Genomic DNA, 20,359 nt, shown 5'->3' on the forward strand with positions numbered 1-20,359 from the left:
CGCAGAACTTCGCTTCCCAAATATCTAAGCAGGAATACATTCACAGTAGCAGCTCCAACATAGTAGTGAAACAGCAGCTTTTATACTCTAGGAACCAGTGGTTAAATTCAGCCAGGGCTCTCTGGGTCACAGCCCTGGAACTTTTTTGTGCACCAGACCCAGAACATTTTTGTTTTCTGACTTTTCTCCCTTTACAGTAATTAAGCCTAACACAAAACAGACAGCAATGACAGGCTATTAAGAAGTGCACACGATTCGTGCGGTATTAACAAAAGATCGTGCGATCGAAAGATAAAAGCAAACTGCCAGTTGAGTTGAAATGCTAACTCTCTTCAACCGAATTTCATATGTGAAACTGCCATAACAACATTCACTACGTATATATTTCTTAGTTTTAACACGGTCGGTTGAATTTCATTGCTGCTTTGCCAACTCACACACATCAACTGTAATTAATAACAATAGTTTTTAGCTAGATACTGTTTGCCATATGGTTTTGTTTGCCATACGAGTCTTGAAGACTTCTTGAAGGTGCCACATAATAATATTTTGAAAGTATAGAAAGATGCTAAAATTCATATGCCATTTGTCTCTGATAAGATGCCAGTAGCTAGTGGATTTCTGGAGTCTGTCTAATATATGTATTTAAAATCAGATATACAAGAAAACCTTGCTTAATGCAATTAATTAATCCATCAATTAATGTGCACTAAGCGAATACAATAAACAATTCGCATAATTATAATTCATCCATCAGTTAGCATAAATTTGAAAAAAAAAAAATACAGTATAAGCTATATTAGAGGATAAAATCAAAGTTAATAAAAATAAGTGGCTTAAATTTTTACTTAATGTCTAAACATTTGATTGAGCTACTTTTTTTAAAAAAAATTAAGTAAAGATGTTTGAATAGTGCTTGACTTTTTCATTTTGTCATGCAATTTGCGATAACTGGTTTATCAAGACTTCGGCAGACTTCCTTCCATATCGGAATCAGCATCAAACAAAATTTCTTTTGAATGCTCAATGTGATTGAAAACTAGCTCAAGTTCTTTTGCTTCTTAGTCATAACATTCTGTTCTTGTTCGCACTCCTTTTCTTCTTCTTCTTCATATGCACACTGTTCCTGTAGTTGAAGATTATTCTCGCTTAACTGTTCTGAATGGGTATCGAGCCAGTTTCTCACAATTTCATTATCTACTTCATTAAATCCAGGTTCTTTTCCAACTGCACTGATTTCTTCAATAATGTTATTAGCTGGGTTATTAAAACCAATGAAATGATTTGCAGTGAGGTAAGACCTTCTGCCACATGGCTCTCATATTGCTGGCATTGACTTCCTCCCATGCTAAATTAATATTTTCTACTGCTTGCTTGATATCGTAATTTTTCCGGAACTCAAGTACAGAAATTGTATTCTCTTTACTTGTTACTTTAAGGGCCTGGGCAAAAGTTCTATGAAGGGAGTATACTTTTTGGAGTAAGCAGATTTCGATGATATGACCCCTTGTTTCATTGGCTGAAGGAAAGAAGTTGTATTTTGGGGCAAAAAAACAATCCACATTTTCGTTAAGATCGGCAAGCTCAGGATGACCAAGAGCATTATCCAATAACAAAAGGGGTTTAAAGGTAAGATTATTTTTCCTACAGTAGTCTGTAACCGAAGGACAAAAATAACAGTGGAATCACTCCTCAAAAAGAGTTTTGGTCACCCAAGCATTCTTATTTGATTTCCAAATTACTGGCAGTTTTTGTTGGTTATATCCTCTTAATGATCTTGGATTTTGTGCACAATAAACTAATATAGGCTTCAGTTTAAACTCACCTTCTGCATTCCCTCCTAATAAAAGCAGAAGACAATCATTAGATACTTTGTATCCTGGTTGAGATGCTTCAGTTTTAGCTAGGAAAGTTTTTTCTGGTATACTCTTCCAAAAGAGATCAGTTTCATTGATGGTGAATATTTGACGATCGTCATAATCATCCGCGTGAATTATCCTTGGCAATTCTTCAGGAAACTTGGCCGCATATTTATTAGCACTAGCAGATTTCCCAGCTTTCTTATGTTATGGAGTCCAGCTCGATTTTTAAAATGGTCAAACCATTCTGAACTCACAGTAAAGCTTTCACACTCCTCTTGAAATTTGGCCTCTTTCAATGATGTAAAAATATTTAGAGCTTTTCCTTGAATATTCCTTATACTAAGAGGTATTCTTTTTTGGTTACAATCCTCAATAGAAGACATTCCATCTCAATCATTAAATGGTTTCTATTTCAGATGATCTGCATTCTTAAAGAAACAGTAGCAACTTTTCCTTGTTCTTTGCTGTTATTTAATATGGTCTGAGCTGTAGAGTCACTGTATCCCAGGTCTCGCACAATCATTGTATTACTAGTGCCACTTTCATGTATCTTAATGACTTCCAGCTTTTCCTCTAACATAATTACTTTTCTTCTATTTTTATTACTGCTGCTTTTTTTTTTTTGTCTTTCTCTTTTCCATATCAGGGGTTGAATATAATAAAGCATTGTAGGTATCTGAATTAAAGCAAAATGAAGGAAAAGTGATTGAGCAAGAGAACGCAGTTTGTACTTGCACTTGCGATGATAGCTTTGAGTCAACTACTGAGCAGTTGACTCAAAGACAGAGTCTGAAGCGAGCGGCTGCACTTGGTGCCGCTGCTTGCTTCAGATTTGCAACAAAAAATTTTGCGCAACATAAAAAAATCCCATTAACTGATTAATCACTTGCTTAAAACTGGAAATAGTATCCAATCACTCACATTGAATTCGCATTAAGCAAGGTTTTCCTGTATTTTAAGGAAATGCGTTTTATTGCTTTCAACAGCTAGTAGACATTACAGCTCAAATTATTACTGAATTTGATCTGAGCAAGTCCAAGTGCAGATTATAGCTTAAAATTGTAACTGTGTTAAAAATGCCATATGCCAACATTCAACAGATTTATATCTTACTTTACTGCAAAATATTGCATAGGAACAAAATTCATTTTTAATTTTTTTTTAGCAGTTATTTTCATTAACAATTCTTCTTTTCAGCCATTTTCTGTTCACTGCTGGACAAAGGCTCCTCCAGTTTCCTTCCACCTTTCTTGGCAATGATTGACCAATTTTTCACAACAAAATTTGACAATTCATTACTTCACCTTCTTTTAGGATGCCTCAGCCTCATTTCCCTTCTTTTGGAATCCAGTTTGTTAGTATGGTGGTCCATCACTCATCTTCTCTTCTGGATAGATGTCTAGCCCATTTCCGTTTTAGTTGCTTGTGGTGAAGAATGATGTCAGTGATACGAGTCTGGCTTCTTAGCCAGACGTTAACACTAGGTTGATTTAAAAAATTAATCAAATAGGGATTTAGAACTGTTTTTATTTTAAATACATTTTAGTGGAAGTAGGCTTTAAATGACAAGTGCTGTTAACTGTTCTACGATGATGTACTGATTGGAAATGAGGTCCATTATTCCTTTTGTCAGATCTGCAAAGAAATGTTGGATAAACAGTGATTATTTAGCACCTGGCTTGTCAATTGTGAGCTACTGGAAATATATATATATATATTTTAAATACTTTATATTTGTTTGACAGTTTTTTGGAACATTTATTTGTTTGTTGTAATCTACTGCAGGTAGTACACCACAATGGACTTGATATTATTGAGACTTTGGCTTGTTCGTTTTGGACTTCTGACAGTGTGTGTGTGTTTAAAAAACTTACCTATTTGGTATGGTTTTCAGACTTTGTGTTTGGCAGGATCATGCTTGCAAATTAATGGGTTAAGTTGGATGGTGGCATTTGCAAAGAATATTTGCCTTTCACATAGGAAAGTTTTCATATCAGGGATATACTAGCTTCTTGCTGACGCTGTGTTTCTTAAGAACAATGGATGCTATTCATAAACGTTTTTTTTTTTATTATCTGTAGTTTTTTAATGTTTGAATTCCATGCAGGTGAACTATATATCAGGATCGGCCTGATCAGCATCCTGTATAGGAGTAGTTGAAGTTTTCTGCTTAGCCTGCTATGTCATTTGAGTAATGAGTATAGCTGTCCTCTTTGCTTTTGAGCAGACATGGCTGACATGAATCGCATGAAGCAAAGCCCTTTATCTAGTTGTACCCTAAGTATTTGACTAACACTTCAGAGCTCTTGTTTGTTACACCAACATAAATTCGCCATTTTCTAAACTATTCTTCTAGTTTCAAGATTGCATTTTGCAATTTTTTTTCAGTTGCAAATCGGTCAGAGGGGGACATATCATTAGTGAAGTATTGTCTGCATATAGGACAGTTATGGTGGGAACTGTGCATGAGATCAACCACATACTTGGCAAAGATAATTTTCGTTCAGACAATCTAATTCCCTGAAGCTACATTCAAAGAATGAGATTGCTAAGATGGGATTTGGTACGTTTGGCCAGTTGTAGGTTGAATGTGGCCTCCAGAAGTTTGAAAAGACACCTGTTATGCAAAATTTTGTCGAATGTCTTGCAACATCCAGGAAGAACATCCCTATGTATACTTTCTACAACTCTCAAAACTTCTTTGGTGGGGTGATTCTGCCAGAATCCAAATTGCTTGTTGGGGGTGAGATTTAATGCTTTAGTCTCTTTCTGACATCTTATGATTGTTATTTATCCTCTTGACTTTTTACTATGGAGAAGGCTCATTGGGTGATATTTTTCAGGGAATTGTCCTGTTTTTCCTAGTTTTCAGATTAAGGTTACATCCCTACTTTCTGTCCTGCTGGGAAGTAATGATATTTTAATTCTGCATATAATAGCAGCAGTGTGCATTACAGCTTCATGCAGGAGACCTTTCTTGATTTTGTTTAAAATCCAATTTTGGCTTGGTGGTTTGAGGATGATTTCGTGCACCTTAGTGGGAAATGTCAGTTGGACGGTAATTCTGTGGACTGTGCCTTTTAGTTTACAGTATATTCAGATATATGCTTTATGGATTACATCCAGATCCATGTGGACATATTATGAACTACTGCTTCTCTAGACTGTGAGCAAAAAAAAAAAAAAGCTTCAACTTTATCCTGGTAAACCAATTCACATTCACAATGGATTGGTGGGAATCATATTGGAGGCTTAATGGAGTATACACATACACAGCACTAAGAAAGGATTAAAAACTATTTTAATGCTTTCAATATTTCATCTAAGTAGAAGTGGTGCTTGCATCCTCTGCACTAGACTGCCCAAAGACAAACTTACATTGAAGTCTAGTCTCCTTTGTGTGTGTATTACAAGTGTTAGTTGCATTCCCTGAAGATGTCTCGGTGATTGAGATGAAAGCATTACTGGAAGCATTAAAAAGTCTTAATCCTTTCTTAGTGCTATCAATACTTCATTAAACCTCAAATATGATGTTCTCCCAGCTAAAGTCTTAACACACAGATTGGTGGGAGTGGTTTACAGTCTGTGCATAAAGCTTTCGTTATTTTTCAAAGGGTCTGGTCTTCTGTATTTAAGGACTGCAGTTTTGTCTCCTATTGTTGATTTCAATAGTTTTTAAGTACATATCAAACTTGGTTCATAGCCTTCTCAAGCTCTTGACAAATTTTCTATATAAATTAGTGTAAACTTAAATATTCTGTTTCAAATTACCATTTTCAATTGTTAGTCTATACCGAATGAGCTACAAAGAGCCTCTGTAGCTCATTCGGTATAGACGAAGCCCTTTGGTCAGAAAGACCTGGGTTTGATTCCTGTCCATGACATGAGGAACCTTTATCTGGTCTCTTTCGGTTAGTTAGCTAGTCTCATACAGAAGTAGAGGGTTTTTTCACCAAGAAACTCGGGTTTTTCATCCCTCAGAACAAGCAAACAGGCCCGTGAACACACAGATTTACAGTCAGAAAATACATACTTAATCCCTCACTAGGAAGGCTCAATCTATCCTAAGGGAGGGTTGAGGAATGGGAAACCCCATATAAATAAAAAAAAAGTGTATTTACATTGTGAGAACTGCATGAGCTTGTTTATATCTATATACATAGATGTATACAGCTGTGCATTATTTACATATTACATTCACATACAGGATTAACATTTTATGAAGAGATTGTAGTAGATATGCTTGTAGTTTACTGCATCCAAAATAAGTATTATAGTTTAATGTTTATCTATGTTTAAAATACAAAGTTTAAGAGACTTATTTGGTTGACTATAAACAGCTGGATAGAGCTTTGGGAAAGAGAGAGAGAGATAAATATGTTGAGATAGAGAAGAATTTTTGGAATCGCTAAGAAAAAGTACCATTAAAAGCAGTGTTTCAGAAAGAATGATGTTTTGAAAGTTATTTAGCTTTTATGTTACAAAACTAACTGGAATAAGAGTTGTGTAAGAAATTTATAGCCACTTTGGAATTGATAAATGAAGTTTCTCATATAGAAAGAAAATGATTTTTGGATATTGAAGTTTCGATTAGTATAGTAATGATTTAACAGCTGCTTTTGAGAACAGATACAGCGAGTTAATTTTTTAAGTGTTCAATGATTTTGCCTAAGGCCTGTGTTGCTCAGCAGAAGTGGTGCTTGCATCCTCTGTACTAGGCTGCCTGAAGATAGACTCAAGTTCAAGTCTAGTCATTCAACTGTAGAAACTTTTTCTAAGCCTTTCTAAACCTGAGAGTCAATCTCTGGCACAGCAAGCAGGGTTTTCTTCTCTCAAAAACTCCAGTTTTTCAACCTGTAAACTCAAGAAAATCAACAGAAGAAACCACATTATTTCAGACAAGAACATGTCCTGTTAGGATTAGTCAGTAAGGGATAGCAGTACTTAGTTGCCAGTCATGTCACTGGTTGCCACTTATAATTATAGTCTTGGGCAAGCTATTGCTGATTGGCTACTGGCAGATATTGAACTGCCCATGCAGTTCAATATCTATTGGCAGATATTGAACTGCCCCAAAAGCTAGACAAGATTAAAAAAAGACCTTGCATATTCCCTATAAGGGAATAAAAGGAATAAACTGAATTTTTTAATAATTTTTCCTTGGGAATCCATCATATAGGAAGAGAAACAAGATTCTGAATCTTGAAAATGAAAGTAAAAATAAAGAATGTTTTACCAGAATCTTACTACTAGGCATTTAAAAGAGGAGTGCTAGACAGAGTTCAAAATCAAGATCTTATTATCCAACTGTGAACTTTCAAATTATTATTATTCAGGCCTCCATGGAAACACAAAGTCTATCATACCACTCCTTGAAAACATTCACCATTCTTGCTCTCACACCACTCTTTCAGGTAATGCATTCCATGGTTCAACTACCCTCCATGCAAAGAAACCACTCCTCACCCTCTTGCTCACAGCTTCTTTTTGCAACAACATATAGGGATGGCACCTTGTCATCGCTCCTTCCTACTATTCCACCAAGTGATACTCCCCAGTGTCAACCCTGTAACTATAACTATCTCTCAACAGTTTAAAAGTCTCAATGATATCACCTCTCCATCTTCTATCTATCAAACTCTGTAGTCCAAATTCCCTCAGCTGATCCTCATAACTAACACTGTACAGTCCTGAAACCATCTTTGTTATCTGCCTATGTACCCTTTCCACAGATCATTTATCCTATTCAAATACTAAAGACCAAATCTGAGAACAATAGTCTAAGTGTGGTCTGAGCAGGGTCTTATACAATGGAACAATAACTCTTTTATCTCTGCAAGTCAGCGTCGTTCTCAGTATTGCAGTAATCTTCTGGATTACCTTCACCACCTTTGCAATATGTTCCCTGAATTTCAGTTTTCTATCAATCACCATTTCCAGATCTCTCGTCTCCCCTACTTCCTCCAGTAGCGTATGCAGCCTCCAATTAACATATCCCAAACTTCAAGACTTTACATTTTGCTGAATTAACCCCCCCCCCACCATTCATTTGACCATTTGTCTAGTTTATTCAAGTGCTCTTTCAGGGCTGCCACCTCTGAACTGTTACTGCTAATCCTTCCCAGGCTTCACATCATCCACAAACAACTGAATATCCCCTTGCAATCCATTGACAAATTGACAATGTCATTAATATAAAGGTTGAACAACACAGGTCCCAGTACTGAGCCCCGTAGAACCTCACTTGTAACCTTCCGCTTCCTTGATATTGTCCCACCATATATAACTCTCTGATACCTATCAGACAGCCAATTCTAAATCCAGTTGACTAAACCAACATCTAAACCCATGTGCTGCAACTTAAATATCAGCTTATCATGTGGCACCTCAAATGCTATGCAAAATTCAAAAAAATGCCAGTATATGGCCAGGCTGATGCTATCAGCGCCACCAATTCATCTCCTTTATTCAGGATACTCCTGGCATTAGCATAAAGCATAAAAATGTCACTGCTTCTATAGCTATCATTATTCCTTCCAGACTCTATTCTCAGTGTTACCTGATGTTATCCCCCTTTCCCCAAGCACCCATTTCCATAAGAAGCTACCCCTGCTACCATCCACTCTGGGAATTCTAGTTTCCCTGCTATGATGCATCGACTCGTTCAGAAAACAGCAATCTCTCCAGATGCCTACATCCTTCCTCATTCAAATGCAAGAGGTCTCACGCATACAGCTCCTTTCTATTCTCAAATGACCTTCAAGCATCGACATATCCCAATCCTCTCTTCTGACACATTCTGGCTATTCATTATTACTGCTCTTCTGCTCAGCTAAACATTATCATTATCTGACTATATAGGAAATCTGCAATGAATTTCAAGATTTTTATAAGAGAAAAGTGGTTTTTAAGATAATGAACTGTTTCTAATGAAAAAAAAATAAACTGTTTCATTCAACTTTCACTGGAAGTGCAGCTGAGTTTGAGAGAAACAGATGATCCTTTTAGCTAGCATAACATTGAACCCAGATAAAATTCGATTTATTTTAATCATCTCTTTTTATTTTTCAAGAAAAATTTCTGTGGTTTAAGTGAAGTTCAGAATATAGTATATTGTTTCTTAATATTTCGTTTTTGTAAATAGAGGTGCAAAGACTCTTATTTGTGTGCTTAGATTTCAGTATAGAAATCTGATACCACTGGCAGTCTATTTTTACAAAAGGTGTAACTGATGACCATGATTTAATAAATATATAAAAATTTCCACAAATATTAGATAAAACTTCTACAGAAGTTAGCAGTGCTGCTATGGACCAGTGTCTGGGGTATTGCTGCCTGCCTCTATTCTTTTCATGGATAAGATTAAAATCTGCCACATTTGCAGTGGCAGCTGTTAGTGTAGATGTTATCATCTTTTCCGAGTTTAAAACTGAGTCGATGTTTGGAACAGGTTGAACAGATTCTTGAAGAGCAATCATTACTTTTGTTCAGTTGATGGTTGAGATACATATCCCAATCAGTGGCGTATTTAGGTATTTCCTGCCCCTAGGCCTGCAGAAAGTGCCCCCCCCATATTTAATGAACATGTTGATTTACATGTATAACCTATTTATAATGTATATTCGTAATATAAATATAATTACAAAAATGAGAAAAAGCCTGGAAATTTGCTGCTCTAGGTCCGGGCCTATACCTAAATACGCCACTGATCCCAATATGTATCTCAGTCTATCCCAGCGAGAAAAATATCCCAGTATTTTTGTGTTGTAAGCCCAGATGGAGTAAAACTGGGCTATGACCAGAGCTGAGGTCATCCATACTTTGCCTTATATGATATTGGTGCACAATATTTTGTAGTATCACTATGTCAAGGCCATTAGGCAGTTTCTGCTACATTATAGTATATGTTTTATGCACTATAGCGTAGTGTAGCATATAGTGTAGTACATAAAACATATACTATAATTTTCCAGGTTGTGAACTGGGCATTCAGGTCTCATGATATCTGCTGATACCTGTCAGACAGGTATCGATAAGTTGTATATGGAGGAGTGATATCCCAAAAGAGGAAGCTCATTAGTGGAGTGCCACAAAGATTTGTTTTTGACCAATTATTGTTTAACTTGTATGTTAATGACATTGGGACTGGCTTAACTGGAGATGTGCAGCTGTTCACAGATTATGTCAAGTTGGGAATGGCTATGATAAGTAGCACAGATGTTATGGCTTTGCAGGAGGATCTGAATAGATTGTGTTAGTGGGCAAATAATTGGAGCCTTCAGTTTAATGTAACAAAGTGGAAGGTTTTGAATTTGGTAGGCAAGGTTATGATGCAGAGTATACAATTAATGGAGAAACTGTGAAGGAGGTGGAGGAGATCAGAGATCTGGGAGTGATGACGGACAGAGACTTGTAGTTTAGGAGGTCATACTGCTAAAATTGTAACAACATCTCAATATATTATGGCCGTAATGAGGAGGATATTGATGTATAGAGGCAAAAAGGTTATGGTTTCTCTGTATAAGGCTTGGAACAGGCCACATATGGACTACTCTTCACATATTAGGTTGCCTAGTGTACAGAGGTATCAGAATGTATTTGAGAAGGTGCAGAGAAAGTTTAGTAAGTTAGTGTCAGGTCAATGGAATGTCAGATACAAGGAGAGATTGAGGGAATTTAAGTTAGATAACTATGTGAATAGAAGAAGAGAGGATAAGTTATTATTATTATTGTACGGGTACCTCCATGAAGCCTGAAAACTCATTGAGGGGAACCCAAACTATCCACACAACTGTTGTACCTCTCCTTGAAGCTATTAACAGACAAAGTACTCATGACTGATTCTGTCAACCCATTTCACTCATTCACAACTCTCCACCCAAAAAATCTAGTCCTTGCACACCTATTAACCACACTTTATTCAACTTCAAGGGATGAACCCTTGTTCTGGGGTTCATCTAGTCAAGTCCTGAAACATTTTGCATGCATCAATATTATAAAAACTTTAAGCAACTTAAAATGTTTTTATCATATCCCCTCTTTTTCTGCTATCAACCAACGCCTGCAATCCATACACCCTCATATCTATCCTCATAAGGAACATTTCTTAGACCACTCACCACCTGGGTCGCTTGCCTCTGAATCTTCTCCATTGCTTCCTCATCTGCAAAAAACAAATGAGTACAGTAATCAAGATGTGGGGGGGGGGGGTATCAAGACCTTATAGAAAGGCAGCCTCCATAGCTTTTTGAAGTTTCATCAGTGGGAGCCAGAACCAGAAGTGATACCAAGGTTGAATTAATGCAGAAGTCATATATCCATATACAAGTAGCCAAAAGGTGTTACACCTTATTACTGAAATAATCAGGAAAGCTTTCACTGATGAGACCTCAATAAAGGCCGAAACCGGTCTGGGTAGTGGCCATAATGCACGTGTCTGTAAGGATATGTATGCGTTGCATTATGGGATACTAAGGCAATGGATGTTAGTCATTAGCCTCTATATACATGTTGCCCAGTCAGAAAGTTATTTCATGCACAAACTTTGTTTGCTTATGCCTGGATAAAGGATGAAAGTGGGAATATAATTTCTTGGCATCTTTATTTTATAATATAACCAAGTGGAAAAACTTTCAACATTTGTCTCTAATCCAGAAGTATTTTAGTAATAAGGTGTGACACCTTTTGGCTACTTGTATATGGAAATATGACATGTATTACTTTAACATTAGTTAAAGTAATATAACCAAGTGGAAAAACTTTCAGCATTTGTCTCTAATCCAGAGTATTTTAGTAAGAAGGTGTGATACCTTTTGGCTACTTGTATATGGAAATATTATTATTATTATTATTTGACACCTCCAGGGAGTCCAAAGACTCATCGAGGGAGAGTGTGCCAACAGCATCGAACGATTGGTCCCCTTCCAACTACTAACCGCGCTCAAACTTACTTAACTGAGCCATTAGTAGCAGAGGCACTACCAATCGACCAACCTTTGCCGGCAAACATGGGATACTAAGGGAATTGATGTTAAGTCATTAGCCTCTATATACATGTTGCCCAGTCAGAAAGTTATTTCATGCACAAACTTTTTTTTGCTTATGCCTGGATAAAGGATGAAACTGGGAATATAATTTCTTGGCATCTTTATTTTATAATATAACCAAGTGGAAAAACTTTCAACATTTGTTTCTAATCCAGAGTGTTTTAGTATGATTTATATGACTTATGTATTACTTTAACGTTAGTATGGTATCCCTTCAGGGTCTGGTTCCTATTGATGCACTTTAGTGTTGAAGTGGTTGCTGCACTAAGATATGCATGGCTCTGCTTGGTGGTGGGGATGAGCCTGCCATTGGGCAGGGCATCGCTGAGGATTCCTCTCCGTGGCAGGGTGTGACCACAGCTGACTAAAATGATCCTTCAGGTCATTTGCACTTCTTGAGTTTAGAGTGATCTGAGGAATCGTCTGAGTTTTTGGAGACGTCTTCTCATGTATATAGTGAAACCAGTCAGGGTTGTGGTCCTTCCCACAATGCATAGCATTATACATGTCTGTAGGATATGTGGCTTATAATATAACCAAACGGAAAAACTTTCAACGGCTATCTCTATTCCAGAATATTTTAGTGATAAGGTGTGACACCTTTTGGCAAGATTTGTATGAAAATATGACTTCTACCTTTACTTCAACTTTGGTATTACTTCTGGGTCTGTCTCCCACTGAGACCTGAATAAAGGTCTAGATAGTGGCCCTTCCCATAATGCAAAACATTTTACATGTCTGTAAGAATATGTGCATTGCATTATGGTATACTAAGGCAACTGATGTGAAGTCATTAACCTCTATATACAAGTTTCCTGGTCAGGAAGTAACTTTATGCTCACATTTCGTTTACACTTGGATAAAGGATGAAACCAAGAATATAATTTCTTGGCATCTATAATTTATATTACTCTCCCTAATTCTACATCATCAGCAAATAACTGAATATTTCCTTTCATATTATTTAATATATCATTTATGTACAAATTTAACTGCAATGGTTCCAGCACTGAACCTTGCCACACCACAAGTCACCTGTTTTTGCCTTGCTTCTGCATCTCCATATACCACTTTTTGATATCTGTCCAGCAACAACTCTCTTATCCACTTAACCAGGGTCATATCCGTGCTCCTTTGTTCTAATTTACGTACAGAGTTCCATGTAGTATTTATTCAAATGCCTTTGCGAAATCCAGCAGAATCATTGTGTAGCTATTTCCTTTATCCAGCTCAGCTGTTACTCTATTATAAAAAGTCAGTAAATTACTAGATCATGATCTACTCTTTACAAAGCCACATTGCCCCTCATACAGTATCATATTTTTATCTGCCTATTCTTGAATTCTCCTTCTGACCAATTTTTCCAGTAATTTTAGCACCATGACTGGATACTAATTGGCCTATAATTTGCTACTGCAGTTTTAAAACCTCCTTTATGTAAGGGGAATTTTTTGCCCTCTTTCCACTCCCTTGGTATTCTGCAAGATTTGAGCTTATATTAAATAGCCTAGTCAGAGGAAATGACAGATCCCTTACACATTTTTGTAAAATCTAGCTAATAATTCATCTAATCCCACAGTTATATTTATATTGAGATTCTGCAATATCCTAAAAACCTCCAATTCATCCACCTCTAGTCTCTCATTTGTGTGTCACATATGTTAAATCAAGAACCTCATTTGGATGATATTCTCTTGCAAAGTATCACTCAGTAACTCAACTATTTTATCTGCTTCTGTTATTTTGTAACCACCATTACTCATTAAGGTTAATGTTCCATAGTCATTCTTCCTCCTTGCCACATAACATAAGAACTCTCTGGGATTTCCTTTGGTCTGTTTGGCTAAATTATTCTTGTAATCTGATTTTGCTTTCCCTGCCGTGCTGGTCACCTTTCCCCTTATACACCCTGCACAGTTTTTTCTTCTTCTGCAGCTCATGCTTAATGATATTATTCATCCATCTAACTCCTATCTGATTAACCCTCTTTACCTTAGGTATACAATTAAATATTGCTTCCTCTTGAGGACCGTTAAGTATGTTCAATGCACATTATTTACCCTGCAGTGTTTCATGTTATGGCAAAGATTTAAGCTTCCTCCTAAGCTTGTCATAATTAACTGTCTTGTAATTCCACATATACCTCTTCTTGACAGAATATTCCTCATGTTTTGCAATCTTCCAAGTCAAGACCACATGGTCATTTTTGTCATAGCGATGTTTACACACTGGATCAAGACACACAAGTATACTGAGGATTTAAAATAGAAAGTGATTACTATTTAGTTTTGAGCATGATAAAAGTGAATTTCATATTGAAAAGGAGTATGTAATAAAATTTTTAAATGAATCAGAGTTCAGCTGCTTTCAGAGGTGAACTGTATGAGGTGAACAGAGGTGAAATATATGATCATCATTGAAAAAAAAAATGAAAGAGTTTGAAATCTTGAAATCAAGAACCAAACCTTAGAAATTCAGTGGCATACCCTCAAAAAACATTGATTCAGCCAGAAAGGCATGTGGTGAAATTGTCTGTAAGGAGAGAAAAAATCAGAATGCCATGGTAAACTTGAGGAAATTAAAGAGGCAGTGAAGGAAAAAAAAAAAAAGAAAGCACATCAAAAGTTCTTAACAAGTAAGTCAGCTTGTGCTCTTAGAGAATACAGACAAATGTAATAAAGTGAAGCACTGTGTTAAACTAGCTAAACAAAAGTGAAGGGAAGACCTTGGTAAGAATATGGAAAATAAATAAGGAAATAATGCTGGATTGAATATCCACTTGATTTATATAATAGAAAATAAATATCAGGATGGTAGCAAAATATTCTGGAGATTATTGAAAAGCTTAGAAATGGAGGAAAAAATACTGTAAAAGGAATCAGAGATATTAAAGGTAACATAAAAACTGAAGATAATGATATTTTAGGTGTCTGAAGTAATTAATTTGAAAGACTGATAAATGAAACAAGCAGTTTTTATTGTACAATGAAATCTGTGGAAAATTCACGACTAAACAAACACACGTAATAACCACAGTAATAAGTTTTAATAAATAAATATTTCATCCTAAGTATCAAAGGACATCATCAGTACAGTTAATTCAAACAATACTAGAAATCATGTACAGTTAGGGAACATGATTACAATGGAATCCCAATATGCATGCAGTAGCATGTTATAGAATTAAAATATATCTGGAGGAAAAAAATAAATAGATTACATTAAAATAAGATAACATATATAAAAAATTATTATTTTTCACAATTTTGTATGACAATTTCCCATACTTTAGGAATAACAAGAACGTCATTACGTTTTACATTTGGTCTGTGAAGTAGGGCTTCAGCACTTTCTTTATATAAACGTTCATGTTTATATAAAGATCTATGTAGAAGTTTAGTCTTTTCCCAATGGATCTTATGGTTTGGGTTTTCAACTCCGTGTTGTGCGAGGCCAGATTTCTGCGGTTTGATAAAACGGATATGGTCTTGATGTTCCGAAATGCGTTTATGAACAAATCTGCCTGTCTATCCATAGTAAGGCAATTTACAGGAGCATGGAACCTCATACATGCCATCAGGTAGCATCAGAGGTGAGAGTTTGTCTTTAGGAAAAAGTAACAAGTTATAGATCTGGCTGATTGGTTTCTAGGTAGTAGCAAATTTCTATTTCTTCATAATTTTTGAAAGATGTTCGGAGATGCCTTTGACATAAGGTATGGGAATCCTACAGGCTTGTTCTTGTCTAGGTTGATGTGCGGGGAAGTGACTGATGACTTTTTTTGGGTTGTTTTAAGATTGTATCCATTTAGTCCTATCCTAATTTACGCTCAAGCATAGACCAACACTTTTTACCATGTAGGCATTTGGAACTGAAATCCTACGGAAAAGGTTGGTTACTCCTTATTCCTGGAGGTATCCTGTGTCTGTAGAGGCGTGTGTTCAGGGGGCTGGTTTGCCTGCTTGCAGGAGAAAAATCCCAGATAAACTGGGGAGAAAAACCCTGTGGTCCACTCCCAAGACCGGCTAACTTGGCTATGGCTGACAAAGATCCTTAAGCTCCTCATCAGCGCCGGGAATCAAACCTAGGACACTCCTTTCCCAGGCATATGGTTGCAAAGTGCATAGCCACTCGGCTAACCGTGTGGACATCCCTTTAGTACGGCTGTATTTTTGATTATTTCCAATTTTTTGTTTAGAGATTCTTCAGAGGAGCAGAATCTGTGTGTTCTGGTTACTAATGATTTAATGATGCCAAATTTTTGAGATGGATGATGATCAGAAGAATTGTGAATGTAGCGACCTGAAAATGTCGGCTTGTGATAGACAGAAGTGTAAATGGAACCATCTTCTTTTCTTTGGATGTGTAAATCTAGATAGGAGATACCCTGAAGAGATTCTTTTTCTAGGGTGAATTTGATGCAAGGATGAAGAAGGTTTATTTTATGTAGATACATAATTCTTGTTCAGAATGACCCCAGACAGCAAAGACGTCATCAACATATTGTAGCCAAATTTTACATTCGGTTACTTAACTTGGAAAGAGAAAATTTACAAGCAAGAGGAAGGAAAAGCAATGGGGTCTCCCTTATCATCAAATTTAACCAACCTGTTTTTAGGATACCTTGAAGAAAAAATTTTCACATTTAAACCAAAACCAAAAATTTGGCTAAGATATGTTGATGATGTCTTTGCTGTCTGGGGTCATTCTGAACAAGAACTACACCTGTTTCTAGATAAAATAAAGTTTCTTCATCCTCGCATCAAATTCACGCTAGAAAAAGAATCTCCAGAGGGTATCTCCTTTCTGGATTTACACATCCAAACAAAAGAAGATGGTTCCATCACTACTTCCTGTCTATCGCAAGCAGACATTTTCAGAGGTTGCTAGATTCACAATTCTTCTGCTCATCATCCAACTCAAAAATCTGGCATCACTAAATCATTAGTAACCAGAGCGCACAGATTCTGCTCCTCTGAAGAAACTCTAAACAAAGAATTGGAAATAATCAAAAATACAGTCATACTAAATGGATACAATCTTAAAACAACTCAAAAAATCATCAGTCACTTCCCTACACACATCAACCTAAACAAGAACAAGCCTGTAGGATTCCCATACCTTATGTTATTATTAATATCCAGGCCTCCATGGAGTCAAAAGACTCATCGAGGGGAACCCCCCCCTGAGAAACACAAAGTCTATCATACCACTCCTTAAACTCATTTACCATTCTCGCTCTTACCACTCCATCAGGCAATGCATTCCATGGCTAAACCACCCTCCATGCAAAGAAACCACTCCTCACCCTCTTGCAAACAGTTTCCTTTCGTAACTTCCAGGGATGGCCTCTTGTCATCACTCATTCCCGCTGTTCAACCAAGCGAAAGAACTCCCCAGTATCAACACTGTAACCACCTCTCAAGAGTTTAAAAAGTCTCAATCATATCACCTCTCCGTCTTCTATCCACCAAACTCTGCAGTCCACATTCCCTCAGCCGATCTTCATAATTAACATGGTACAGTCCTGAAACCATCTTTGTTATCTGCCTTTGTATCCTCTCAACAGTTAATTTATCCCCTTCAAATTCTGGGGACCAAATCTGAGAACAATAGTCTAAGTGTGGTCTGATCAGAGACTTATACAACGGAATGATAACCCTTTTATCTCTGCAGGTCAGTGTCCTTCTCATAATTGCAGCAATCCTCTGTGTTACCTTAACCACCTTTGTAATATGTCCCCTAAATTTCAGGTTTCTATCAATCATCAACCCCAGATCTCTTGTCTTCCCTACTTCATCAAGTATAACTCCTCCCATAGAGTATGAAGTATCCCACTGATGTTTCCCAAACCTCAAGACCTTACATCTTGCTGCATTAAACTGACAACCCCATTCATTTGCCCATCTATCTAGCTTATTCAAATCCTCTTGCAGGGCTACCACATCTGCACTGTTACTAATAATCCTTCCCAGCTTCGCATTATCAACAAACATCTGATTATCTCCTTGCAATCCACTGACAATGTCAGTGGATTGCAAGGAGACATTCGCATTGACAATGTCAATATAGGTCCCATTACTGAGTCCTGTGAGACCCCACTTGTAACCCTCTGCCTCCTTGAAATTGTCCCACCATACACAACTCTCTGATACCTATCGGACAGCCAATCCTGAATCCAGTTGACCAATCTGACATCCAGACCCATGTGCTGCAACTTAAATATCAGTTTATCATGTGGCACCCTGTCAAATGCTTTCGCTAAGTCTAGGAAAATGGCAGTGTATGAATTTCCTTCATCTAATGCTCTTGTAACTTTATTATAAAAGGCTAGCATATTGCTAAAACAAGAGCACCCCTTCGCAAATCCATGTTGACTCTCAGGGATAACACCACCCTCATCTGCCCAATGCTGTATATGGTCCCTCACTACTTTCTCCAAGATCTTAACTACTACTAATGACACGCAAACTGGCCTATAATTAGACACTTCCAGTCTGCTACCACCCTTATGCAACGGCACTATCTTACCTTCCTTCCATTCCATTGGCACCTTTCCTGCAGCCGACTTTCATTGAAAAGCAGTCAAAGGCACTGTAAGTTCCCTAGCACATTCTCTCAAAACTCTTGGTGAAATACCATCCAGTCCCACAGCTTTACTGACATCCAGAGTACTCAGTATTTGAAACAAACTCTCCTCCTGTACCTCTAAACCTCGAACTTGCCCTATCCCTGTAGTATTAAAACTGACTCCTCCAGGATGAAATACTCCAATAAAGTGTTCATTGAACAATTCCACTATGTCCCCTGCATCTGTCACACTATTCCCATTTTTATCCCGCAATATTTATTCCACAGTCACTTCTACTCCTACTGGCCACATAGCTAAAAAATTCCCTAGGATTTTCTTTGGATCTTAGGGCCAATCTCCTCTCATATTCCAGTTTCACCTTCCTTACTATACTAGTCACTCTTCTGGCCTGTGTCTTATATTCTTCATGCATCTTCTCTTCACCCATCTCCTTATATCTCTTGTATAACCTCCTTTTCGCATGCAATTCCTGCTGAATATTGCTTGTCATCCACTTTACTCCAAATTGTGTCATCTTCTTCACTTGTGGTATATAATTTACCATTGGTGCTAACAAATATTCTTTCACAATTTCCTACGCACTAATGATATCCAAGCCTTCCAATTCCTCCCTCCATGAAACTTCCTCAAGTTGACGTCTTAGACTATTATAATCACCTGCCTTATAATTCCACATACGTTCCCGTCTCTTCGATACTTCTGCATGTCTATTCATCTCCCAAGTCAAAACCACATGGTCACTCTCTCCAACTGGTGGGAGAGATGTTATCTCAGTTATTATCAGCTCTTCTGATGCTATGATCAAATCCAAAACTCTTGAGCCTCTTGTTCCCTCTATTACATGATGCCTAAGACATTTGTCCCTCAAGAATTCTAGAAATTCCATTCTCTTATTGCTACATGCATCTTCCTCTCCCCAATTTATACTACTGTAGTTAAAATCTCCCATAACAATCATTCTTCTTACAGTTGCCAAACTCAACTGTCTAAACATCTCCTGGTCCACACCCTCTGTGCTCCTGGGTTTGTAGCAACACTCCACTAAATCCTGTATCGCCTATCTCTACCTCACACCATATACTTTCAAAATCATTAGTGTCACTGCCTTCCAAAGTCTCCACTCTTAGAGGACATAAGTCGTCACTTATCATAAGCAGTACTCCACCAGCATGCTTTCCCTTCCTATCCTGCTGAAAAATGCTGTACCCAGCGACTTCTATTCCTGTTATTATATCCTCTTCTGTCAACCACGTCTCAGTGATCCCAATAATTTTTGGCCAGGCTGATGCTATCTGCACCACCAATTCCTCTCCCTTATTCCGGATACTCCTGGTACTAGTATAAAGCATATAAATGCTGTTGTTTCTATACCCAGCATTATCCCCTCTAGACTGCACTGGGCTCAGTGTTACCTGATGTCATTCCCCTTCTCCCAAGTACCCATTCCCACAAGAAGCCACCCTTGCTACCATCCTCTCTGGGACACACTGACTTGTTCATTACAGCAATCACTCCAGATGCCTACGTCCTTCCTCATTCAAATGTAAGTGATCTCTCGCATACAATTCCTTTCTGCCTTCAAATGCACTCCAAGCATCCACATATTCCAGTCCTCTCTTGTCATACATTCTAGCTATTATGTCATTCAATATTACCGCCCTTCTGCTCAGCTCATCATTACCATACCTAGGCAACACAAACACTATCTTTTCTCTCTCTGTCTTCTTCCGTTCAGCCTCAAGTAAAAATCTCATATCTCTTGCTGCCCGACTTACATTGCCACTCAAGTCATTTGTTCCTACCATCACAATCATCTCATCCACCCTTTCACCTCTCATAATTGCCATAGCCACTCTTTC

General features: G+C 37.3%; 1 protein-coding gene across 4 annotated transcripts in view; it reads right to left on the reverse strand.

Moving 5' to 3' along the window:
- Positions 1-3,369: 3,369 nt before the first annotated feature.
- Tsp97E (Tetraspanin 97E) overlaps positions 3,370-20,359 on the reverse strand; it is a 223,328-nt gene continuing 206,338 nt past the window's right edge. For all 4 annotated transcript variants that reach the window (XM_090400031.1, XM_090400028.1, XM_090400030.1 and 1 more), the window contains one exon: positions 3,370-3,497. In XM_090400031.1, the coding sequence (XP_090256157.1) occupies positions 3,492-3,497 (6 nt within the window). In that variant the 3' untranslated portion in view covers positions 3,370-3,491. The remainder of the gene's footprint in view (positions 3,498-20,359) is intronic.

The sequence above is a fragment of the Typopeltis vanoorti genome, chromosome 11 (assembly GCF_054136105.1).
Source record: "Typopeltis vanoorti isolate ZY-2024b chromosome 11, IOZ_Tvanoo_1.0, whole genome shotgun sequence".
NCBI classification, from domain to species: Eukaryota; Metazoa; Arthropoda; class Arachnida; order Uropygi; family Thelyphonidae; genus Typopeltis; species Typopeltis vanoorti.